Source organism: Onychostruthus taczanowskii, unplaced genomic scaffold, assembly GCF_017590055.1.
Source record: "Onychostruthus taczanowskii isolate IOZ18803 unplaced genomic scaffold, ASM1759005v1 scaffold20, whole genome shotgun sequence".
Lineage (NCBI taxonomy): Eukaryota > Metazoa > Chordata > Aves > Passeriformes > Passeridae > Onychostruthus > Onychostruthus taczanowskii.
The window spans coordinates 104,672-130,256 of record NW_024499240.1 but is presented as its reverse complement, the minus strand read 5'-3'; the positions used below and the strand labels follow the sequence as shown (position 1 = coordinate 130,256).

Sequence of the window (25,585 nt, the reverse complement as noted above, 5' to 3'; positions counted from 1 at the left end):
GAACCACCGTGGGGTGTCCCAGCTTGTCCTGAGCAGCACCCTGCTGCCTCAAGCCCTCCCCCCTTAGTATGGGTAGATCACAGCTCCATGGACACCCCGAAAGCCTGGCCAGCAGAGGCCTTGTGGGGAGTCATGGCCAGCAGCCAGTGTCAGGGCTCAGTGCCAGCCAGGTGTCCCTGCTCACCCGTGGGGGTGCTGAAGGCCGTCTCATCCTGGAGATCACTGCGCTGTGTCACCTGGGGGTCGCTGGATTCATCCTCACCTGTCTCCGAGTCTGGGGTGGGAGGGGAGAGTAGGGAGTGAGGGTACAGACAGGCAGCAGACCACATTGGTACTGCCTGTTGCAGACCCATTGGCTCCAGGAGCACGAGAGCAATGCCCAGGCAGCTCCAGGGCAGGAGGCATGACTGTGACCTGCAGGGACAAGCTGCCAGTAGGGAAAGGCAGGACTAGGAGTGGGAAAGTCCAGCAGGGCAAGAGCAGGCAGTAACAGTGTTAGATGATGGGAGGAAGGGCGTCAGTGCCAGCAGTGAGAACACAGCTGGCAGAGGTGGCACGGGGACAGAAAAGCAGAGCAAGGGGACAGTGGAAGTGACAGAGGAGGGTGGCAGGCTGGGGCACAGGCTCCACTATGGGGACAGTGATGGCATTGGGAAGGCATCTTCCTACCGTAGCTTTGTTTCCTGCAGGAGCGGAAAACTTCGCTTCCATAGGGGCAGCAAGAGAGAGAGAGACATCAACACCCGGTTATCGGCCCGGCCTGCGGAGACGCGGGGGGCAGCCGGGGGGCCCTTGTCCCCAGCACTTCCCCACCACGTCTCCACTCTGCATCACATTCACTGCACACCGCTCCAGCGCTGCACACAGACCCTCTCCTCACACACGCCGTCCCAGCTGTGCAGCGCACAGCACCATTCCCTCCCTGTGCCACAGCCACATCCTGCCCAGCAGGACAGCCCCCCTATCCCTGGAGCTGCTGGCCTCACCGCGGCAGGATCCATACATCCCTCTGTGCCTGCAATGCATCTCAGCCTGGGGCTGGATCCTCCCAATCTGTGCCCCAGTTGGGCACTCCTGGGGGTGCTGGAGCACACGGACACGTGTCCATGTGCACGCAGCCTCCCCCTGGCATGTACAAGTCCATCCTCTGCCCCACCAGTGCAAGTGCTGTACAACACAGCTGTGCTCCACAGCACAGCTGCGGTTGATAAAGCCAAAATTCTCCAGTAGGGCATCACTAAGAGCTGCCCACCACCAGGCCGGATGTGGCAAGGCCATTTCAGTATCACCCTAAAGTCCCATTCCAGGAAAACTAGTGCCATGCTGCCAGGGAAGGACTGACTTTCCTCTTTGCCACTGCCCAAGCCCTCACAAGCTGCAGCAACAACCCCTACAGTGAGAAACATGTCCCCAGCCCCACCACTGCTCCTCTCCATTGCACTCTCAAGGTGTGTGGGGTGGCACACTGCTTCCCCCCACTCCAGGCCACCCCTCTGCAGCCCAGCACACGACCAACTGCTTCACGCACTGCTAGTGCATCAGATTCCCAATCCTATCCACAACAGTCTGGCAGCCCCTGAGCAAGGAGAGCTGCAGGGCCAGGAGCAGACCAGCTGCATGGGGGACACTGTGAGCTCCTGGCTGACTGGGACCCTATTTTGTGGCTGGCAAGATGCAATCCAGCCCTGCCCAGCCTCTGCTCGCTGCCCCTTCCAGCATGGTGCTGGGCCCCATCCTGGCACACTCGGGGCAGGGGGAGTTGGGTCCTGGTAACTCAACGCACCATGCGTGAAGCGCCCGAAGCGCCGCGAGTGGCCGGTCTTCTGCAAAGGAAAAGAGAACAGAGCATTACCCGTGGCACGGTGACACGTCCCTGCCGTGCGCTCACACCGCCGCCACACCAGCCTCGCACCACACACACCCCCCATCCCAGCACACGCAGCGCCGCTCACACCCACGACCTCTCACGCGCGCTCTGGCACGACACACGTCACCCCGCTCACGCCCTCCCACGGGCAGGGCACACCTGCCACTGCTGACATGCACCCTCGCTGCACACCCACGGGTACCCACAGGCACACGCCCCCGCGCACACGCAGAGATGGATGGGTGTGGGTGGGCACGTGTAGCGCATGCCCGGCCACGCACGCTCACACACCTGTGCGCACGCGCGCGCACGGAGCCTCCTCGGTGATGGCACTGTGCACCCCAGCCCTGTGCGCAGCCCAAGCCCAAGAGTGGCAGTCCTGGGCATCCCACGTGCCCCAGAAATGCTGCCTGCAGCTGGCATAGCCTGCAGCGAAGTCTTTGCCTGGGCTGCTGCCCAAGTGCTCTGCAGCCCCTTTAAAGCCACCCAGCCAGCACGGGGATTTGGCCAGTAAAATGTCTTCCAGGCACTGGCCCAGACTCCACCATGGCCACTGTCCCAGCACGGGGACAGCATCCTTCTTCCACTGTAGAGGCCATGCCAGTTGAGAGAGAGGCTGCCTGGCAGCGGGGGGCTGGCCTGTCGGTGCACAGTTGGAGGCACAGGGGCTGCACTTGCCCATGCAGTCTGGGCGGGCAGGTGGGAACCGAGCACGGGGTGGAAGCACCAGGAGCTCCCTGCCAACTTGGCTGCCCTCTGTGCTGCAGCCCAGGCCTGGGCACTTGTGTGCCAGGGAAGGGACCAGCTGAGGGCATCCTGTCTGCCAGACCCAGTGTGCACTGACGCCATATCCCAGGAAAGAAGAGGGACGGAGTGATCTCCAAGGCAGGCAGGAGTGGGAATGTGGAGTGCAGACAGGCCGGGTTGGGCTGCCAGCACTGAGCATCCTTCCCAGCCAGTCTGGGTGACAGGGTCTCCCCAGGACACTGATGGCCCATGCCCTGTCTCCCCAGTGTGGAGTCCAGAGCTGGATACCCTGTCTTAAAGCCCTTCACTCCACCAGCCCCTCCTTCCCCACCGCATCTCCAGCTTCCAAGCAGGTCACGGACAGCCAGACCCCAGGGACAGCCAGCCAAGCATGGCAAGCAGTCAGTTGCCCTTGAAGGGCAGCAGGCTCATTTCACAAGCCCCAAAGCTGCTGCCACTGCTGTGGCAGACCCTGCACATGGGCAGCACTCGGGTTCCCACCAGTGCCTCTGCCTGCATGCAGTGCTGGCCAGAGGGCAGCGGCTGCACGAGACACATTTGTATTCAGGCTGAGCCAGGCTTCACCTCCCCTTCTCGGCTGACTCTGCTGGTTCTGGCTGGCAGCCCATCTTCCAGTCCAGGGAAAGATGAGTGATTAACTGCACCATTGGCGGATAATTCCCCCATTAAAAAATGAAAATGCAATTGAGTGCCATTATCGGGTACTCTTGTGGCTTCCCCAGGGACAGGCGCCATCGGCTCCCCACCAGGTATGGTGAGTGTACCCAGAGAGCTGGGCTCCATTGCACAGAGCTACAGAGGGGCTGAGCCCCTTCCCCTTCACCTCTCAACAGGTCCATACAGGATCAGGGCACCCTGAGGGATCAGGGCACCTTGTAGGATCAGGGCACCCCGCAGACTGGACCCACCTCAAGCAGAGCACCCACCTGCAGCCCACTAGGGAGCAAGTGCTGGGTGATGCAGGGTCAGCCCAAGGCCAGGAGATGGAAAGGGGGCAGGAGCAGCTCAGGGCTTGGTGTGGGATCTGAGTCTGCATGAAGGGGACAGACAGAGAGTGGGGGTAATCCTCCTGCGTGGGATTTCATTTGCATGTTGGGAAAAGGGGTGGAGGAGCCCCAGGAGCACGCTCTGTGCCACCCAGCCTGGATTAGAGAGGAGCTGGCTGGGATCCACACCTAGCTTCAAACCTACACTACAAGGCAGCTGGGTGAGACCTGGAGGTGTTTCCTTGCCCTGTGCCAGGCATGGATCCACCTGCCCAGCCTGGGGTCCTGTGCTGGCCCAGACATGGGGCATCCCTCACCATGGCCATGGGCCAACAGGGAGTGAAGAATCTCCTGGGACCGTGGAGCTTGCCACCACCTAGCACATGGAACCCAGCACCACATGGCACTGCTGCCTATTGTGTGAGACAGGCAGACAGGGAGCAGGGATGGAATGAGGTGGGGAGGGAGTGAGTAACTTGCCTGGTGCAGAGAGACAGCCGCTGTGGCTGTTCTGATACCCCTCCCGTGCTCAGCCAGCCGTGCAGGACCCTGCCCTGCCACACGGGCCAGCCCCGGACTCGCTGCCCCCAAATGCAGATGGGGCAGCCAGGCTGTGCAAACCACCCTGCCCCAGAGGGACCCTCGGCACCTTCCCTCCCTGGGGACCTCGTGCATCTTCCACTCCTGCGAAGGTGCTGCGTATCACAGCCCCTTCCCAGTGCCCTTTGGGCCACCAGGCAGAGTGACAGCGGGGAGGCTGTGCGTCCGCATCGGGCTGGTGTGCCCCTGGGAATTGGGGGCGGGGGGCTTCCTGGAAGTATGCTCCCCATCCTCCACCCCCCGCTGAGGCCAAGTGACGTCCTTGTTCCTTGCTCGGCAGCGGAGCGTGCGGCGGGCCCGCGAAGGAGCCTTTCCTGTGCCAGGCATGCTCCTGACGCGGAGGGGATGACGCATGCAAAGCATCGTCTCCAGCTCCGTGACCACCGGCAGCGGGGCTGGGGGAGCCATGGAGCAGCCTCCATTTGCTGCCCCGGCTCCAGAGGGCAGAGAGGGCAGAGAGGGGCGTGGGGAAAGCCCCGGCGGGGGTCCCAGCCCGGGTGTTGGCACAGGAGGTGCACAGCCCCTGCCCTCTGCCCCTCCTGCCCGGGCTGGCGAGGCCAGGCAAGCAGCTGGCAGCTCTGCAAGCGGGGCTGAAGCTGGCGCTGTGCAAAGCCCTGGGGAACCCCAGGGGGCAACGGAAGGGCTGGAGGGACACTCCCATCCCCATCCTTATTCGCATCCCAATTCCCGTCTCCATCAGCATCCATTCCCATCCCCAGCCGCTCTCGGCACTGCCCCCTTCTCCCGGCACCCGCCGGCACGGCAGCCTGGAGCCCTTACCTGGAAACGCTTCTTCACCCAGATCTTCTTCATGCTTCTGCAGAGCCCTGCCGGCCCGGTGACACGGACTCAGGCCCGGCAGGACGGCAGCCCGCTCCCGGCGGGGTCCCCGCTGTCAGCACGCCGCGGCTGCACGCGATGCTCCGAGCATCCTTCACCGCCGGCAGCCGGGAACGGCGGAGGGAGAGGAAGGGGCTCGCCAGGTTGGGCTCTCGGGAGGGCTGGAGCTGTGAGCATGAAGCATCACTGGAGTGCTCCTCCCTCCATCCTTCCCCCGCCTGCCTCCGCCTCCGCCTCCCCGCCAGCCCTGGCACACAGTGACAGCGGTGGGGGACAGGCAGGGCACAGGTGGCGGGGGGCGAGGGCACCGTCGTAGAGAGGAGGGAGGGAGGGACGGAGGGAGGGGGCGTGTCTGAGGATACGTGTTTTCTCCTCCTCTGGCTTTGCCTACACGGCAGGCAGGGTCCGAGCCCCCTGCCAGGCAGTGCAGCTGTACCGCTCTCCCTGTCACCTGTCCATCCTGCCCCACTGCCCAGGACAGGGGTTGCGCTTCTCTCTTAGGACACAGCTCTCCCACTACAGCCCCTACACGCAGACCAACTGGGATGGAAACAACACAACAGAGCAGCGCTCTGTCTCCAAAGTGCTCTCCAGCACAAAGTGCTCTCCACCCACAGCTGCCGCAACCCCGCACCCAGCAGCACATTTGCAGTGTGCCATGGCACTGCCCAGCCAAGATACAGGCACACCATCACTCTGCCAGCCTCTGCTCAGTGCCCCACATCCCCCAGGCATCGGTAACACAGAAAGATCCCCTTGCCAAGACAGGGCTGTGGGTCACAGCACAACTGCACGTGAACAGGAGCTAATATGGGCACGGTGCTTCACATCAATTCCCCTGGCAAACCACACAGCCTCCAGTCCCAGTGCTGCTGCCAAGAGAAACCTTGTACCCTGCCCCCCAGGTGCCTCAGGACCCACATGGGTGTGCAGGGCTGGGCTGCTCAGCCCTGTCACAGCATCACTGCTTTGTGGCTGATGGGGAGACAAGCTTGACCTGAAAAGGTGGGTTGCTGTCCCTGTCCATGTGGCATGACACACATGAGACCTCCCTTCGTGCTGGGGTGAGGACCCACAGCACAGCTCAGAGCAGGACTCTGTGCTCAGGACCGAGCTGAGATGGGGCTCCTGGGATGTGGGCAGAAGCTGTGGGTGGGAGTCCCCACTGAGGCTGGTCAGGGACATTAACACCTATAAGTGCTCCTGGGGTGCTGGCACAACCTTGGCACACCTTCCCCAGCTGACCATCCTGAGCCCTGCTGCCTGTCCCAGTTTTCTGGGTGATGCTACAAATAAGCCAGAGGGGCAGTCCCATCCTCACAGCCTCAGCAGGTCCTGTCTTGCATGCCATGTCCCCCACAGTTCTTGGTGCCCCATAGCTCGATACCTTCCCTCATCAACTCACCAAGCCCTGCAGCATTCATCAGCCCACTTTCCAGGCCCTTGAAGAGGCTGCCAAGGTCCTGGCCTCACCATCTGTTTGAGCTGCCCCTTCCCACTGCAGAGCATCCATGGGGACGCTGCTGGAGGCCTCCCCACCCAGCGCTTGTCCCCACGCTGCTCACCTGTCCCCTGGGGAGCCAGCTGCTCCACAAGGAGCTGCTCACAGGCATCACGCTCCCCATGATGCCTGGCAGCTCTGGTAGCTTTTCTCTGCTTCCCCTCCCAGCTCATGACTCCAAACGTGAGGCTTTTCATGGCTCCATAATAACTTGCAAATTACCCAGTACAAAAGGAGCTGTTTATACAACATTTCTGTCAGTCCCACAATTCGAGTGATGCTGCGGGGTTTCCGTGGAGACCCTGCACGTCAGACAAGTCCTACAAATGCTACAGCTGGCATTAAGGGAATCTCCTGTCAGAGACAGAGGTCTCTGCTGTCCCCTGCCAGCCCTGGGTGGGGACAGAAATGGGTACCCTTGAGCCAGAGCTAGGTAAAGAGGTGAACTGTGGGGCTCATGTATGCCAGGGTACCTGCACCCAGGGCTTCCCTGCCGGGTACTCTCACCCCCTCTGTGCATGCCTGTGGTCCTGCTGCAGACACACAGCCTATGCATTCTTTTCACACTCAAGTGGGATTAAAAGACTATTCAGGGATGCTGGGAAGAAGCACCAAGTCTTGGACGTGTCACACAGTGGTGCCAGCGCAAGGGTGCTGTCCCCAAAGCACCCACAAGGACAGCCTCAGGGAGGACCACCTTTGTCCAGCCAAAACACAGTCACTTGTATATCCTCCAACTATCCTGCATCTGCTGCCCATTGGTCTCAGCTCCTGGCTGGCTGGGCACAGAGCTCTTCCCAGCAACTGTGACTCTGTAGCCATCCCTCAGTAAAAGCTTCAGGGCTGTCCCAAAGATGCTGAACCTTTAGGAATAGCTGGGTCACCTCCAAGAGGCTGTGCCTGTTGCATGCACCAAAAGTCCTTTTCAGTGGCAGCAGCACCTGCAAATTGCCCCACCAAGGCAAAGCCAAAGTCACTGCAGAAGGTGTCCTACAGGAGGTGATGGTCACCTGCAGCTAGGGCTGCCCTTCTGCCCTGCCCCAGCCCAGGGGCAGCCCTGACAATGCCCTGCTCCTCTGCAGGTCAGGGACCTAGGACAGAGAGTGGCAGCCAGTGCAGCTGTGGCACAGACAAGAAGCAGACCTGGAGCAGGTGGCCCCACTGCCACCCAGCTCCAGCTTTGCCTGCCGGACACATCAGCCCCAAGCAAAGCAGACAGCAAACCCTTGCTCAAACTGCAGCATTAATTCCACCCTTCCAAGAACCACAGCCCTGCACACCTTGCTGGCCTCCCTACTGCTCTGCACAGATCCTGACCCGGTCCCACAGCTCTGGCCTGGCAGCAGCCCCCTGCCCCTGGTCCCAGCCAGCAGCCCCTTGTCTCAGTGCTTGAATAATTGATGGCGGTGTGTGCATGCGGCGTCTCGAGTAGGAGGAGGTCTGGCCATGAATCTTTCATGCGTTTGCACCTCCTGGAGCTGCTGGGGATGGTCGGCGGGAGGTGGGGATGTGCTGGGAGCCTGGGTAGGTGGGCACCTTCCGTAGCTCTGTCCCCAGGGAATATAAATACAGCAGCGCAATGTCCCTTGTCACCCAGCAGGGCAGCGCCACAGAATCCTTGTGGCCCTGTGGAGGAGCAGTGCTGTGCTGTCCCCCCTCTCCCAGGGGCTGGGACACCCCGGTGCCCTCCCAGCTTTGCCTCCCTCTGCTGCCACAAGAAGGATGCCTGAGCACACGGTGCTCACTGCAGGCACGGAATGCAGGGATGCAAAGCAGCAATGTGACCTTGGCTCTGGGTCTGGACATGGAGCGGGATGGCACAAGCATTACATCCCTGGTCTGCCAGCCCCGGCATACCCCCCAGCTGGGAGTGAGGGGCTGCATGCTGTGGGGGAAGCAGGCAAGAGTGCAGGCAGCAGGGTGGAAGCAGCCAGCTCCTTCCAGCAACCTGGTGTCAGGCGGCAGGAAGGGCGATGGGAGCGATGGGCAGCCCTGGAAGGAGGAAGAGGCTGTCGTCCCCTCATGCAGTCCCGAATATTGGTGCTATATTTACCCAACTGCAGGCCTGGGTTTCGGCCTCTTGCCTGTAACACAAGCCCTGCAGCCTGCCAGAATCCGAGAGGATGGCACATTCCTCAGCAAAAATAACCCTCCAGCAGCAGGCGAGAGGGCAGGGGTGGAGGTGACTGACTGGACAGCTGCACTCACCGCCCCGCTCCCTGGGAGCAGCCGTCTCGCTCTGACAGACCCTGGGATGGGAATGTGGCACACGTGGACCCCACACCAGACCCCTGCCCAGGTGGATGGGGGCAGAGGTGGGAGCCACTCTGGGGCAGCTGGCATTAAACACGGGCACGGTGCTGCAAACTACGGGACTAAAATTAGGCACTGAGGTAAGTGGCCAGAGATGCTGAGCCACCAGGGACACTGTCAGCACAGCCATCCCCAGTGGGCTCCGTTGCCATTGCCGGGCACCATCAGCTGAAAAATTGCCAACGTGCCCCCACTGTAACTCCTCGCACAGGAGGGGTTCGTGCAGAGTCACCACACACAGGAAGCCTCTGCCCCCTTTCCTGCCCCAAATCCAGGCAGGTGCTGGCTGCTTCCTGGACAGAGGGAAGGCTCCAAGACGGTTTGATTGCTGAGTGCAGGTGGAGGCGAAAGGAGCAAGGCCCTGCACTGGGAACCCAAGATGGACACATCCAACCTTGAAATGAGAGGCAGCCAGGGTGGGGAGGATCAGGCAGTGCTGGCACAGTGAACGAGGGCTGGGCTCTAAAAGGAGATTAGCTCGGGTTCTTAAGAGGTGATTTAATCCAGTTTACAGGGAAAAAATTCAGGAGATGCAGCTGAAAGGTGATAAAGGCTTTAGCAAGTCTAGGAGCAATGGAGCTATGGTAGGGGTCAGGGCTGTCTGGAAGGATCTGGAGGCTCCCTGGGTGAACCTGGGAAGCCCCTGGACTGGCCTGCTGCTGGTGTGAGTGCCTGCTGCACTCTACCTGCACCTATGGAGCTGGGGCATTAGGGAGAGCCTGCAGCAGGAGAGGGGCAGCGCCGTGGGGCATGGGGGTGACACCATGGGACAGTGGGCATGTGTGCCCCTGGTAGCGCCTGCACCAGCCTGGCCAGCCCCACACATGCTCTCCCCACTCCCCACAGTGAGCACTGACGCACTCAGGGAACCTGGGAGAAGAGCAGGAGAAAATCATTAGTGGGGTGGAGCGACAGATTCAGGGCAAGAGATTAGAGAAGCTAAATCGGGCTTGTGTGAGCAAGGGGGACTGCTGAGCTGGTGCAGGAGGAGCTTCCCAGGTTGAGTACAGAGATGGGCGGCACTGAGCCCCCCCCAGGCCACCAGCAGGGACCTGAGTCACCTTGTGGAGAGCCAGTGCTGGCCCCACAGAGATCTTCAGCCTGGTAGTGCAGCAGGGAGAAAAGGGGCTCTGTGCCCACCAGAGACAACTACCTGTCAGAGGCAGATGGAGCAGGGACACCATAACGCCTCCAGACACAGAGAACCAGGACCCCAAGTCCAGAGAAAGAGCTGATCTTGCCAATGGAGCAAGGGCATTCCAGTACCTCCAGACACAGGGGCCTGGGATGCCAAGTCCAGAGAAAGACTTTGTCCTGCCTGGGGACCCTGCAGACATCCTCCTGCCCTAGAAAGGGCTGATGACCTAGCTCACAGAGTGCCCCAGGGAACAAGGATGGGGTGTCCCTTCCCAGTACAAGGATGGCAGAGCTATGAGTGGAACTTCTGTGATCCCTGGAGATCTGTCCAGCACCTGGCAGGATGTGGCACTTTCTTGGCACTGCCACAGCACACCACAGAGACAGTTCTGTGCCACCACAGTGACAAAGCCACACCAGGGGCTGCCCTGCTCCTCGCTCAACCCGGTGCCCCAGAGCCTGCAGGGCTCCAGAGGTGTCTCTGGCCCAGGGATGCCTTTTTGGGAGGCTGCTCAATGGTGGTGCATCCATGGCCAAGGGCCTGCTGGGAGGAGTGCCCAAGGCAGGGTGACATTCACACTGCAGGTTAGGCAATCCTGGCTGCTCCGTCCCTCCCTCAGCTGCCCCAGAAAGGCGGCGGTGAGGGCTGGCGGCTGGGAATTGGGAGCAGGGAAGAGTGCGTCAGCACAACGGGAACGGGCACCTGGGGAAATCAGACTGTGCTGCGCTGCTGGGCAGCAGCAGTGGGGCCCCACTGGTGTGGCCACAGAGAGGTGCAGCTGCACACCGGAGCATGGAAACAGGGTGACCCACCGGCTGTCTGCCCAGGGCAGTGCATGTCACCCGTTCTGCCACACTTCACGCCACAGCCAACGGCACCGTGCCGTGGTCCCCAAAGGCGTGATGCACAGTGACTCCACATGGACTCACTGCAGGGCAGAACCCCTGCTGCACACTCCTCTGCTCCTCCTGCTACCCCACCGGGCTCCTGACCAGCACATAAACCTTCCTCCATCCTCCAAACACCACTTCTCCAGAGTCCTGGCTCAGTGCTTCAGCATTGCGAAGGCTCCTTCTGACCTGCCACAGTCATCCAGCCCCCTGCTCAAGGTGCAGCGTCTCTGGTGTGCCTCCTGCGCTGCAGAGTCCCAGATGCAGCTCCTTCCCTGGAGCCTCAGGGCTCAGTGTTGCTTCCCTGACTCCCCATCCTCACTCTCCCCATGCAGACAGCACATCTCACATCTCTGAGCAGCGCCACCCGCCTCCATGCTCCCCAACACTCAGGCCTTCAATGTCCTAGGGAGACAGCATCCATCCTCCATGAGGAAGAATTTGTTCACCAAAAGGGTTGTCAAGTACTGGAACAGAATGGCCAGGGAAGTGGTGGAGTCACCATCATAGGAGGTATTCAGAAAACATGTAAATGTGGCACTTAGGGACGTGGTTTAACAGCGGGCTTGGCAATGCTGGGTTAAGGGTTGGATTGATGATCTTAGAGGTCTTTTCCAACATAAATAACTCTATGATTGCATGATTCCACAATGATGAGGCAGGGGGGGCTGAGCCCCAAACCTCCAGGATAAAGCCCACCCATGTAAGGGCAGCAGTGCCTATGCATTCCCTCTCTGACTGCTGCACCCAGAGGTGATGGTGATGAGCAGAGGGGCTGCCCCTGGGATGAGCAAATGCTTGTTAATTTGCCTTGGCTAATAAACTACCAGGTCTCGAACATCGAAGGGGCACAGACTCCACCTACTTGTCCGCCCCACCTCTCACATTAGGCTCCTCCTCCTAGCCCCATTGGCAGTCCAGTTCATCCAGTGCATTTCCAGTGTCTGGTAAAGCTATCATGGTGGCCCTACGGGAGTTCTGCCCGTGGGCAGCTGGTGGGGGGTGTGCTGAGGACCGTGTTGGTGGCTGTGGCGGGTGGTACCAGCAGTACCGTGTGCCCAATCCCCATCTCTCTCTCTCTTTTCTCTCTCTCTCTCTTCTCTCTCTCCTCCTGCCCCGAGCAGGCTTGGCATCACATGCTCCCAACACCTCTGTGCCCAGTCCTGGCAGCCAGCCTGGCCTGGCAGCGGGTACTGCAGCCACATGCTCTCTCCAGGCTGGAGAGCCACCCCAGTGCTGCGGCACCCGGCACCCCAGCCTGCAGCAGGGTGGGCACAGCAAAGCTCAGCAGCCCTTCTGGCCCCAGGGCACGCACTGCAGCAAGAGCCTGCAAAGCACTGCTGCCAGCCTCAGCAAACCTGTGCCAAGGTCTGCGCCCGCACGGCCGTGCTGGTGGCCACGTCACCCTTACCTTCCATGTCAATGATGGCCAACACCGCACTGGTCATGGCCTCTCCCTGCTCGTTCTCAGCGACGCACGTGTACACACCGGCATCCTCCTTCTTGCTGTCCCGGATCCAGAGGGTGCCATACTCCTCCCCGCCCTGGGCCAGCTGCTCCTCGTTTCGGTACCAGCGGAGGCTGGGCCGGGGGTTGCCCACCACCACCACTCGCAGCCGGATGTCACAGCCGGTGCCGATCGCGGCATTCTTCAGTTTCCTCACAAAACACGGCGCTGCCAGGCGAGCTGAGCCCTCCTGGGGCGGCCCCGGCTCTGCTGTGACCTTGGCGCGCTTCGGGGGGATGCCCGGGCTCGGCGGGGCTGCCCGAGGCTCCCCAGCAGCCCTACTCGTGCCGCCGCGTCCCTGTGCCCGCTGCATAGCCTGCAGCTCCCCCACGGCCACCCGCGACCCCTGTCACCCCAAACCCGCACGTTGTGCCCTTCTTCTCCCCCTGCCTGCAGCCTGGGGGTGCTCGGTGCCTGACTGGGGCGCTGGGGCAGTGGCGACCCCCCAGCCCAAATGCCCTCCGGTTCGGTGCCTCCCCCCGCAGGCTGCAGCCCCAGAGGTCGCAGCACTGTGGGCAAGCAAGGGACTATATTTAGGCTGGGACTCGGGCTCCTGCTCGCCCAGCCGCCACTCACCAAGCGCCCGGTGCAGCGTGGCACTCACACCCCGTGCTCTGCGGCAGCCCCAAGCCCGCCCAGCGCCTCGGCACCTGCTCCTCGCCGCCCGGGTGCGAGTCCCGCGGGTGCTGCCCGCTCGCCGAGCCGTCCCCGCCGGGGCCGTGGCGTCCCCCCCCTCACCCGTCCCGTCCCGTCCCGTCCCGCGCAGCCCCCGGCGAGCTGCGCTCCCTCTGCCCCCTCTGCTGAAGTGGCAGCTGCCTCTGATATGTCACATTCCTTGGCTGGGCTCCCCCTCTCTGCGCCTGCTGCCCCGTCCCTGCAGCCCAGCTCCACTTGCAAAGATAGAAAAGGGCCAGCACCTTTCCATATTAGCTGAGAGGCTCGGGGGGGACCCAGCCTTCCTCCCCCGCTTCCCCTTCTCCGGCAGTGTCATTGGATCAGGGCAGAGTGAGACCCTGACGGCATGTGGAGGCAAAGGACACCGTCGTGCTTCCTGCAACGTAAGACCCGGGGCAGGAGCCAGCCCTTCAGGGCCCCTCAGCTCCCTTCCCAGCAGACGGCAGAGGCGGGGATCCCAGCATCCCTGACCACCAAATCCTCCCTGCCCGGTGGGCTGCAGACACAGCAGGACTCCATTTCTTTCACCGGGCCCCTGCCTCTGCCCTGGACAATGTGGCTCCCGGCCAGCCCTGCTGGAGCTGTTCGGCCTTGGGGCATCCTGTGGTAGCTCCCACAGCCAGGCTCCAGGCAGCGAGCAGTCAGGGACGGTCTGTGCCAGATGCTGCCTGGCCATCCCTGGGCAACGCAGGGCTTCCCCATCTCCTGGAGCCACGGCAGCGCCTCGCCCTCGCCAGGGGCTGTAAATCTGCGTGAGCAGGAGGCCAGCGACACGACACGGTGCTTCCCAGCTGCAGGCCAGCCCCGACGGCTTTGGCACAGCCCGCTGCCACCAGCCTAAGAGTGCCAGCATCAGTGGAGCATCACGAGCAAGGAGAAAATCCCGGGATTTCCCAGCTGGGATGGCTGGGGCACAATGGAGAGGGATGCCTTGCTAGACCCACAGCCTGGCTACAGAGTGGCTGAGCCAGCCCAAGAAGACGCCTGGGGGCTTCTTCCCTGCCCTGAAGGCAAAGGAATGCTTTGTCCCCAGCCTGCCCCCAGGGGCTGAACTCTGGCACAGCCAGCCTGGGCCGGCAGGGAGGGAGGTGCCATCCCAACCCAAGGTAACCTGGAGCCTGTCCACGATGTCACAGGGCCACCTGCTGGAGATATCCCTTGAGATCCAACACCTCGCAGCTGGGGTTTGCCACACTGGCCTCTCCATCAGGGACACCCCCAGACCACTCCCCACTCCTGGCAGTAGCACATGCCTTGTCCCTAAAACATCACCCCGTGCCAAGCCCACTGCCCACCTGGCATCTGCTGCCTGGCAGAGTTTTGTGCACCCTCCAACATCTCCCATGGCAGAGCAATCCTGAATTGCTCTCCCACATGGGATGCTCAGCTCTGGGTTCCACTGCAGCACCCCCCCGTTGGGATGAAGGAGCTGAAACCAAGATGCCCACAACCTGAGCACAGGGAGAGGGGCACGTGTGTCGGGAGGAAGGGAGCGTGTGGTGTTGGCAGGCTGAGGCTGGAGGTTGAGCCTGAGATGCAAGCATAGGGTGGTGGGTCTGATGCTCACAGGGTGTAGCTCACTTAGGGATGAGGATGGCTCTGCTTGCAGGTTCGTGACACTTGGAGGGGCTTAGAAAAGTTCCAGGCAGATGTGGATTTGGGTAAGTTCCAAGCTGGGGTAAAAAGGAGGTGGCTGTGGACCTGAGCCACCAGGACATGGTATGTGACCGTGGGTGTGTGGGGGAGATACAGGACCATCACCCAGAGCCCCTTTGAACCAGCTCAGGGCTTAGCTGTCACTGTTCCCTGTCCCAGCAGGACTGTCCCACCCAGTGCAACTGGGAAACCCACCACCTCAGGCAGCAAAATGCTCGAGAACCTTCAGTGTGAGAGACATGCCCTTTTGGGGGCCCAGCACCCCAGGGAGGAGACAGTCCAAAGAGTTGCTGGCTCATCCATCCTCCTGGCCCTTGTGATGCCTCCCCCAGGTGCTCTCTCCCCACCACCCCGTTCCCTCTCTGCCCCAGAGATGCACTGAGACGACAGGGTGATGCTCCGCTGTTTATTTCAGCCGCCTGAAGAGTCTCATACACGTGGTGGGGTGGGGGTGCATTGGGGCAAGGGTCGGGGATGCCTGCCCTGGCCCCCCGGGCCTCTCTCCGGCTCCTCTCATTCTCTCCCCCCTCTCTCCCATTCACTCACTCCTCCTCTCTCCTGTGTCCACCTACGGGTACCCTCTCGGCTCATGAGCCTGGCCCCGTGCAGCCTCCTGCTGCTGGGGGTCCCCGCCACGGGGAGGGGCGGGCACTGCCCTCCTCTGCCCCACGGGGCTGCCTCTTGGGCCGGGGGGAGCCAAGGGCCCGAGCCCCCCGGGCTGGGGGGGACACGCAGGCTGGGCCCCCTCGCTCTGAGCTGGGCAGAGAACAGGGGGCTCAGCCCAAACCGTGCCTAGCTTCTCCCCATCCCCAGCATCGCTGCCGTGCACCTGGAGAAGTGCCAGCTCCAGGAGGGCTGGCGGTGCTGGTGGAGGGGGATGGGTCCCCACTCGTGTGGGATGAACCCAAGCCTGTGCCCAGGGTGGGAAGGGGCCTCTGGGGGGATCCAGAACCCGCTGCTGGGACCGTCCGGCTCTCCGTGGAGCTGGCCCAGGCCACCACCTGCTCCCCCCAGCCCCTGCCACCCGTCCCGTCCCTCCCTCCTGCCGCCCCCCGGCCCTGGCCTGATCCTGACGCTGGCGTTGCTGCTGCGAAGCTGCAAAAGCAGAGCGAGCCTTTTGAAGCCGGAGGAGAGAGCCCAGGGGGTGCGGGGGGCCCAGAGGCAGCTGCATGGGGGAGACTCCTCAGGCAGTGCCGGGGGAGCGCCGAGAGGCGAGGTGGGGGGCAGGAGGGGGGCATGGCGGAGGGACGGAGGCAGGGACAGAAGGTGCCAGTGGGCTGCTGGAGCAGCCTCCTCTACAGCACTTCATGCTGCTGCTGAGTCGCCTCACTCACCACCTGTGGGAGAGAGGCACCGTGAGACGCCATGCCCTGCCACACCAGAGCCCCGAGTGCGGGACCAGGAGCCGCCCTCGGCCCCTGCCCCCCAGGCACCCTCCGGTGCCAGCTGCGCTCACCTCCCCATCGCGGGTTTCGATGGTTTTGATCATCACGGTCTTTTTGGTGTGCACCTCGGAGCCCCGCTGCTCTGGGCTGGTCTCTGCAGGGGGAGGACACAGAGGATGGCACCACAGGGACGTGTGGTATGGGGACACAGCCGTGCAGCTGGGGTCACTGAGGAGCTTCAGCAGCCTTGGTTTAACCCCCCCTCAGCTCACAGCAACACCCAAAAAGTGCCACATACCAGGGGCTCTGTGTGGCACCTGTGTCCCCAACATGCCAGCCTGGCTATAACCCCCCCATGATGGACAAGTGGGGGACACAGGGGACTTATCCCAGGTCCCCCTCCTCATGGAGTGAGACTCACCTCGGAAATTGAGTGCGGAAGCGAAGGTCTGGTGCATGGGGATGCTGATCCTGTGGGAACACAGAGGGGAAAGCTTAGTTCCAGCCAGCCTTAGCCCTCAGGTGTGTCCTCACAAAGTTGGACCCCCAAAAAACCGCTGACCCTGCTGGTCCCCCCAGCTTGTCCTGCCCCGCTTCCACTCACCGGTTCTCCTCTCCCTCCAGCAGCTTGCGGTATGTGGCGATCTCCACGTCCAGGGCCATCTTGACATTGAGCAGGTCCTGGTACTCACGCAGGTGCCGGGCCATCTCATCCTTCAGGTGCCGGATCTCCTCCTCCAGGCGGGCAATGGTGTCCTGGTACCCACCGGCCTCCCCTGCAAAGCGCTCCTCCATCTCCCGCATCTGCCGCATCAGCGAGTCGTTCTGGAGAGATGGGGGTGCTCAGTGAGGGGGGAACCCAGAGGAGCCAGGGGTCACCTGGGGTGGGAGCTGGGGATGCTGGGGCATCCTGGGGAGACTTGTGCTCAACCCTGGGCTGGGTTCAGCTGATGTGGAACCATGATGAGTGACTGTAACCCTCCACCTGCCCAGCACTAGGCATCAGGGACTCACGGGGGCAAGCTGGGTATGTACTGGGCAACCCCAGGACCCTGGTGCCCAGGTCCCCCAGCAAAGCCATCCTACCCCAGCAAAAGGGCACGGAGGGCTGCAGAAGCACTGGATGCCTGCCTGGGGGTGGCACTGGTGCCTGCTGGCTGCCTCCTGTGACCATGACTATGACAGAATGGGACTGTTGTGCTCTGTTTGTTTGCAACCACCTTGCCAGCCTGCAACCAGACACCCTGAGCCCTGTGCCCGCCTGCCTGGAGCCTCCCAGGCTGGGTCACATTTTACAATCTGCACTTTGATTCCAGGACTCTGCCAAAACACTTTGCAGGAGCCCAGGCCACTGCTGGGGGAGGCGCAGCCCAAATGTGGGGTACAAGGCCCCCTGCAGCAGCAACTCAGAAAGCTGGGAAGAGTCCCCCACCCCAGGGATGTCCCTGAGCAGCCTTGGAGCAGCAGGTCCCTGCAGGGAAGCTGGGGATTTCTCAACGCTCCCCTTAGCTCACCGTGCCCTTGAGGGCATCAATCTCGCAGGTGTAGGACTGGATCTGGTGCCGGTACTCCAGCATCTCCTGCTTGGCCTGCCTTAGCGCATCGTTGTTCTTGTTGGCCGCCTGCGTCAGGTCAGACACCTGGGGAGAGACCACGGTCAGTAGGGATGGCCCCTGAGATGGAATCCGCTGCACAGGGGCCAGCCCAGAGCCCGCTGCCTCCCGCACCTTGGACTTGTACCACTCCTCGGCCTCGGCGATGTTCTTGGCAGCAATGCTCTCATACTGAGCGCGGATGTCCCGCAGCGCGGCTGTCAAATCAGGCTTGGAAATGTCCATCTCCACCTGGATGTGCTGCTCCTGCAGCTGTGCCTGCAGCTCCCGGATTTCCTGTGTGGACAAGGTGACATCTCAGGGCACCCACTCCATTTTCGCTGCCCCGTGAGAGCCATTGGAAAAGGGTGCCACTTCTGACCTACCTCTTCATGCACCTTCTTGAGGAAGGCGATCTCCTCCTGCAGGGACTCGATACGTCTTTCCAGGTCAATGCGTGCTAGTGTGGCTGCATCCACATCCTGGGAAAGACACAGAGTGAGGGATAGTGAGGGGAGAGCGCGAGGGCTGGAAGGTGCAAAGCTGTGTCTGGGACTGTGCCCTGGTGCTGAGGCCAGGCTGCTGGGGGGAGATGGGGGTGAGAAGGAGGGTAGGGCTCCCACGCCACACTAAGGGGACAGGTACTCACAGCTCTGAATGCAGCGAGGTTGTTCTCAGCCTCCTCCTTCAGCTGGATCTCCTCTTGCAGCCTGTAGGCAGAGAAGGGAGGCTAGAGGGGTCTGGAGGAAGCTCCCTCCCTCCGTGGTGATGTCCCCCCGAGCTGTCCTTAAGCCCAGCATGGCCCGGTAGGAAGAAAACAGATTGTCCTGTGTTCCCGGCAGGCAGCAGGGGACTGGCGGGGGGCCAGGGGCTCTTCCTCCCATTCCCTATTATAGTCAACGCCAGAGAGATCACAAAGACATGAGGTCAGCTCAGTGCCACGCACACTGCCCCAGCCCTTATAGGGGAGAGTGACCAGCAGCTGGGGGGACAGCGCAGGATCTGACACAGGGAGTCCAAGAGATGGCCACCAGCTGAGCTATCCCGGGAGAGCAGGAACACAGACAGGTTCCAGCAATGCTCTGGGATGGGATGTGAGGTGGGGACTGCTGTGGGGGAGGCTCAGGTCAGGGCTGGAGATCCAGGCTTGTGTCAAGGAAGGGAACAGTACTGCAGGGTGCATGTCAGTGGAAAGGCAGCGGGGAGGAGATGGAGGCGCCCAGGTGGTGCTGGCACATGGGGTGGCAGAAACCCAACACCCGTTTGTTCTTGGCCCTGCTCCTCCCCTGTCACAGAGAGTTCCTTCAAGCCACCACCCCCAGCTCCCCAGCATCAGGCAGGACCCCAGCACTGGCTGTCTGTGGTGGTGGCTGGGGTTACAGAAGGAGGCAGCAGGCTGTGTCACCCTGAGAGAATGGCATCCCCAGGGCACAGGGTCCAGGAGGGAAGGTGCAGACCATCATCAGAACACACAGCTCCCCTTGAGTATCTGCCCGTGCTGCCAGGTTCCCCACACTCGTCAGTCCCTGGGGGTTCTCTCAGCCTGGCCACCCTTGTGGATAATCCCCACTCACTTCCCCAGCACCAGCCAGGTCCACAGCATCTCTGGGGTGTCACAGGGCACCATGGACATTCAAGGCAGGCCTGGAGCATCCCTGGCCTGTGGAAGTGCAACTGCTTCCTCCCCTCCCTCCTTCATGTCTGGAGCTGATGGAACACCTTCCCTGGGTTATCCGTCTCCTCACTTCTGCCTGCCTGACTGCATCTGTCTGTCCATCTGTCTCACAGAGCTCAGCTCACCCATGGGCCCAGCAGCCCTCCCCTGTGTGAGCAGAGATGGGGACCCCGGGGTGAGGTGCACTTTGATCTCTCAGTCCTGCGGTGTTACAGCCCGGCTTCAGCCTCACTGCAAGGGAGAGCATAGGGGACACCCCTGCTATGGGAGCCACTCTACCTTCTGGGTGCTGCCCAGAAAGTGGTCAAGGGGGACAGAGTACCGGGGTCATGATGGGCTCTGAGCACGAGGCATGAGGATAGCAGAAAGCACTGAAGGGCTGCCAGGGCAAGCTCTGCTCCCACCCACCCCTAGGGATGGAGATGCATGGATGGACGACCACAGGGACTCTCTGGGTCCCCCCCTACTCACTTCTGCTTGAGCTTCTGCAGGTCATCGAGCAGGTTGTCACGCTCAACCTCCACGCGAGCCCTCTGGCTGGTGAGCACGTCGATCTGGCGCCGGAGCTCCCGCAGCTCCTCCTCGTACATCTCGGCCACGCGCGTGGGCTCCTTGCCCCGCAGGCGGTTCACCTCGGCCACCATGAGGGCATTCTGCTGCTCCAGGAAGCGCACCTTTTCGATGTAGTTGGCGAAACGGTCATTGAGCTCCTGCAGCTCCACCTTCTCGTTGGTGCGGGTCTGGAGGAACTCCTGGTTCATGGCATCAGCCAGGCTGAAGTCCAGCAGCTCTCCAGAACCCTGGTAGGCACTTTGGTAGGTGCGCAGGGGCGTCACGCGGGTGGTGCGGAAGGTGGACAGGCTGGGGACGGCCGAGGTGCGGGACACCTGGTAGACGCGGGAGGTGACGGAGCTGCCGCTGCTGCCCTTGCTCCCGAAGGAGGCACGAGGGAAGACCGGGGAGCCGCCGAAGGTGCGGCGGTAGGAAGAGACCCGCTGGCTGGAGGAGTAGGACTGGCTCATGGTGGCGGCGTGGGGAGGCGAGGCCGGAGCAGGGAGCAGGCAGAGGGCTGGCGAGAGGCCGGCACAGCTCGGAGAGGCGTCGGGAGGGGACCGCGCGCCGCTATTTGTATCCTGCTGACATCACCCGCCCCTCCTGCCGCCGGGCAGCGGGGGGATGCTGCCGCGGGGGACACGGCCCGCAAGCCCGCCCACTGCCCCCACCTGCACACGCCCCCCGGCAGAGCAGGAGCCCTGGGCACCCCCGGAGTCCCCTGGGAGGCCTCGACACCGGCCCCCACTGCTCTGCCCCGTCCCTGGGCGTGCGAGGGGAGGAAGTGGGGCCGACTGGAGGTGAACCCCCTGTCAGGGTGTAGTGCCACCCAACAGGGGCCTGGACAGACAGACAGACAGACAGCCTAGGCTGACGCCACGAAGGGAAAGAAAGGAACCTTCACAGCATCACTTGACCCCGTGAGCCAAACCCCATGCCAAGTAGCTGTGGTCCCCAAATCGGACTTGAGCACCCCAAACGGCCCCTGATGATGCCCTGACCCACCCCCTGGCAAGAGCACCAGGCTCAGGTCTCCATGTGGGGCCAGACTCCCATCCAGAAAGTGAGCAAGGAAGGGCCCCGGAGAGGGGCTGATGTGGGGGCACCCCTGCCCTGAGTGTGCTGGTACTGACCCAGCACCCAAACCCTCTTTCTGACATGGGGGGCTGAGCACTGGCCAGGGTCTGGGTGCTTCTGGAGTGCTGCTGAGTGACCCCGAGCAGGTGCTGGGTCCGAGCCCCAGTGACGGTGACGTCAGCCCCTGTCCTCACTCCGGCACATTCCCAAAGCAGCAGGCACTCAACCAAAATAGCCTTCCCAGCTCATACTCGTGGGGTGTGGGACACACAAACGTGGTATTTATAGTGGGGGAGGCACTCTGTTAACCCTTCTTGCTCCAGGCGTGTGGAGAGCACAGCTGGATGGTGACCTTGCCTGGAGCAGCCCTAGCCCCTCTCTGATCCCCATCACCCTAAGAGCAGAATGTGATGGGTCCCCATGTTATCCCAAGGCACAGCAGGCTCTGCCCTGTCTCCTCAGTCTCCCCCTTGGCCAGGAAGTACACTGGGGATCAGAAAGCCCAGCCCAGCTCCCCAAAAGCTCCCAGAATGAGGAATTTCTAAGTCCATCTGAAAACCCCCACTACAGCTTCCTGGACAAGCGGTGGGGCAGGTCAGGGACCCTCAGGGCCTTGCACAAACCCACGACAGCTGAAAAGGACATCCTGAGGGAAGGCGCCTGTGCTGGGGGAAACCCTCATGAGGGCGTCCCTTGCCTGGGCAGCACCCCCTCCTCCCCAGACTCCCCAGCACACCTGGTGACCCCCAGCTCTGTCCAAGCTGGGCTGTTTTGGCTGACGTCAGCTGGCTCAGCCCCAGTGCCTTTGTCCCTGAAGGCCCTGGTGGAGGGGACCGCTGTGCCACTGGGTGCAGGGTGACTCAGCAGCAGGACAGCACTCAGCCCTGCCTGGCCCTGCACCTCCCAGCCTTCTGTCCTGGCTGTAACACAGAAGCCAAGCAATGCCATGGCTCACCCATGGCAGCATCAGCATCAGGCAAAGGCTAGGGCTTGTTCATGGATGCATTCTCCACTGCCCTGGCTCTGGGAGGAACTCTCCCCTGCTGCCTCCCTGCTCCATGTCACTTGGGCAGCCAGCTAAAGTCTGGGTGCCACAGACACGCAGGTGGGCAGATGCTCGGTGCCCTGCATCCATTCTGCTCCTCCAAGCCCCCATCCCTGGAGCCTCTCCCAGCCACCCAATTGCAGAGTGATGTAGCGTCTTCCCAGAGAGTACAAGCCGCCTGGAGGAGCCTGCCTTTAAAAGGGAAGGTATTTCCAGATGAGGTTGTTTCATCCCAGCTCAGGGAGAGAATGGAAGAAAGGGGGGGCTTGTGGGGGGAGAGTAGATGGAAAAACAGACAGCATCCTTCCTCCTTCTGGCCCCATTCCGAGTATGCCCTGCACATCCCAGAGCCCGCACGTGTGCCCTGCCCGTGCCGCAAGTGCCGGCAAGCCGGGCCTTAGCTGGTGTGCAGAGGGGCAGGTGGGTGTCCTGTCAGGGGGACTCAGGGCATCTGGGACAGCACACCACCAGAAACAGAGTTCAGCCATCCCTTTCCATGACCCCACCCCACTGCTGGGCCAGCTGTGACTGTGGGGAGGATGGATTCCTCAGGGATACTGTGTCCAGAAGTGCCTGGCACCCTGCCCTTGTAGGTTTCAGGTGGGTTGATGCAAACCCCATCTCAGGCCTGAGTAGCTCTTGTTCCCATCCTCATCCCACAGAGCAAGTGGGGGCAGGGTTGGGGTGCTCCAGGGAGGGGAAATGCACTCTTGGGCAGTGCTGCTTGGAGGGGAAGCAGCTTAGAGGGGTTAACTAGGAGCATCCTCCTGACCCTGCTCTAGGGCAGACTTTTGAAGTGGCCTTTCCTTAGCTGTGGTGACAGCCTTCCGGTATGGCTCTGGGCAAGCAGGGGGGCCCCACGTCTTGCAGGGGGTGGACAAGCCTCTTAGGAAATCCCCGTCTGTTTGAGGAACCCACCATGCCAGGAAGGAGGGATGAAGAGCAGGACCCAGAGACCCTGCCTGAGTCCCACAGACAAGATGCAAACACTCTGTGCCAACTAAAGACCCAGAGGCTGCAGAAAGAGAGGAGGCTGCGGAGGCCAGAAGTGCAGGGCTGCCTCCTGTCCTGTCCTGTCCAGCCCAGTGCAGCCTCCCCACAGCTCCATCCCAGGCCAGGCTGACCCAGACCGGCGGAGCCTGGGAAGCGGCTCCTGAACCCCCGCACTGGCCTGGTCCCAGTTTCCATCAAATCTTGGACGAGACTGCTGCCGGGAAGGCGTTTGGAGCTGGAATGTCAAACAACTCCCTCTGGTCATGACATCCCTGTGAGCAAAGCCAGCTGCATCCTGCTGCCGCCCCTCCTTCCTGGCCCTCCCTCCCTGCCATTCCCCCAGGATTTAAACCCAGCACAGCCTCCTTGGGCTGTGGGTGTCTTGGGGCTTGAAGCTAGACAGGATATGGGGACAGGGTGCTGGCCCTTCCTTGTCCTTATGCCCTACCACCAGGACCCAATGCCCCCTTATGGCTGGCCTTAGCTCAAGGGACAGTTGAAGAATGGGAATGGGAATGGGAATGAAGCAGCGGGGGTGTCCATTCCCCTCCCTCCTGACCCCTGGCTGTCTTCCTTCATCCCGCTCCTTTTACAGCCATGAGCCTCCCAGGCGCCTTTACCCTAAGAGGGAAGGACTGTGTGGCCCATTCCCCAGTGCTGACGGATCCATGGTGCATGCTATTGTCTAAATAGGAGGTGGCTCTCCCTCCCTGCCTGGACCAAGGCCCAGCCTGGCCTGCTGGGGTCCCAGGAGCTGGTGGGTAAAATCTCCAGTCTCCCCACGCCTGCTGTTCATCCCAGCTGCACCCATGCCTTTGTCCATTCCAGAGGACGAAGGGTGCACAGACTGTCTGTTTGCTCCTGGTCCCTACCCCCATGTCCCCAGGTGATGGGGATGCTGAGAACACTGTCCTGTCTGTGAGTGGCACAGAATGCTGAGGGTGCCTGGATGCCCCCACAGCAAGCATGGATGCCAGGGGTGTCCAGATGCAACCTGTATAGATGCTGGGAGGTGTTTGCTCTCTTCCCTTGGTCTTTGTATGTCCTCTGGGCAAGTTGTTGCCTCATTGTTTCATGAGCATTCTGGGGGTGAGCTGTAGATGATGGGGGAGACCAGCGACTTCCATGTCCCTGCAGTCGCTTGACGCATACACCTGCCCCATCGCTCACCTACAGCTGGCCCTGAGGTCCATGGGGATGTTGGGGATGTTCCCCCATCCCTGCTGCCTAGAGGCAGGCTAAAGGGTGCCCTGCCCTCATAGTCCAAGGGGACATTCACCTGCCCAGTGGCATGGAGATACTAGAGTTGCCCAGCTGCCCTTGTGATCCGCGTGGCCGTGGGGATGATGGAGAGGCTGAGTGGTCCATGAGAATGCTGCAGGCCTCGATAGCATCACCCATGCCAGTGAGATGAGGCAGCGTTACCCGCTGCATCGCTGGTGGCTCACGTAAGGCATGGCGGCCGTTCACTCAGCCTCCAGCAATTCCTGGGCGCTGATTTCACTTTCCCATGCTCAGACACGTGGGCCGGGATGCGGGGGACCGCCTCGATGGATGCCATCCCTTTGCTCATCCTGGCAGGGCTGGCAAGGAGGGGTCCAGGCAGCCTGGCAGGCAGTGGGAGAAGGGGGTGGCACTTCCTGGATCTCTGTTGTGTTTACAGTCTTTGTCCTGGGCCATCTTTCCATTAACCCCTTCCAGCAGCGAGGGCTAAGCACTGCCTGCCCATTCCCAGAGCCTGCTGCCAGCAGGGAACACTTTTCTTACAAAGCCTGCCCAGAAGCCCACCTGGGCTCACGGGGGACATAGAAGGACCACGGTGCCCTGTCCCTACTGGCCCTTCCCTGCCAGGCACCCCTGGGCGCACATGTGAGCCCAGCAGCAGGGTGCATACATGCAGAGGAGGAGCTGGTGCCGTTTTGGAAGGGCTGCCTGTGGCTCCCCACTGCACTCGATGATCCGTGGGGCAGCACGGGATGGGGGACAGAAGCACTGTCTTCCCAGGAGCACGGTGATGGGGTAGGGGGCAACCACAGCAGGTGCTGTGCAGCCCTTGGCACCCAGCCAGGGGTGAGTCAGAGCCCACCCGGATATAGCCATCAGGAGCTTTTTCTGGAAGTCCCGCTGTGCCGGGAATAGCTGTGGCACGCCAGGGCACTGCCCTTTGCTCACAGCCTCACAGCGGCAGGGCCACACGAAGGCCACACCCGGCCCTGCCACTCACTCGTGCTCTGACACCCAGGAGCAGGGCACGCCCTGCCCCTGCACACACACAGCCCAGGAGCCACCCGCCCTGAGCACCCGCTGGGTACCCATCCGCTCTGGGCATCCACCAGCTGGGGAGCCAGGGCCTCTGAATGTCCTCAGATGTCCCTCAGGCACAGACTGGGAGCCACTCAAGAGCACCTGGCCTTGAGCTGGGTTCCGGCAGCAGAGGGGGGTGATGCTGGCAGGAGGAGCTGGTGTATAAATCCCTTTGACACGTGTATCCCAGCTCTGGGCTGGAGTGCTGGGTGCTCCCAGCC

General features: G+C 61.9%; 2 protein-coding genes across 6 annotated transcripts in view; both read right to left on the bottom strand.

The window, feature by feature from the left end:
- Positions 1-13,253, bottom strand: part of SPEG (striated muscle enriched protein kinase) — a 38,943-nt gene extending 25,690 nt beyond the window's left edge. For 4 of the 5 annotated variants that reach the window (XM_041403234.1, XM_041403235.1, XM_041403236.1 and 1 more), the window contains exons 1-2: positions 12,315-13,253; positions 185-274 (exon numbers count right to left, since the gene is read on the bottom strand). In XM_041403234.1, the coding sequence (XP_041259168.1) occupies positions 185-274; positions 12,315-12,723 (499 nt within the window). In that variant the 5' untranslated portion in view covers positions 12,724-13,253. The remainder of the gene's footprint in view (positions 1-184; positions 275-12,314) is intronic. The other variant, XM_041403238.1, reaches the window with a different exon arrangement.
- Positions 13,254-15,133: 1,880 nt separating this feature from the next.
- DES (desmin) lies at positions 15,134-20,513 on the bottom strand. The gene is made up of 9 exons (XM_041403246.1): positions 19,865-20,513; positions 18,368-18,428; positions 18,105-18,200; positions 17,854-18,015; positions 17,641-17,766; positions 16,731-16,951; positions 16,548-16,597; positions 16,198-16,280; positions 15,134-16,078 (listed from the first exon to the last, which is right to left on the bottom strand). Exons 1-9 carry the CDS (start codon positions 20,413-20,415, stop codon positions 16,037-16,039), a joined length of 1,392 nt encoding a protein of 463 aa, XP_041259180.1. The 5' UTR covers positions 20,416-20,513; the 3' UTR covers positions 15,134-16,036.
- Positions 20,514-25,585: the final 5,072 nt, after the last annotated feature.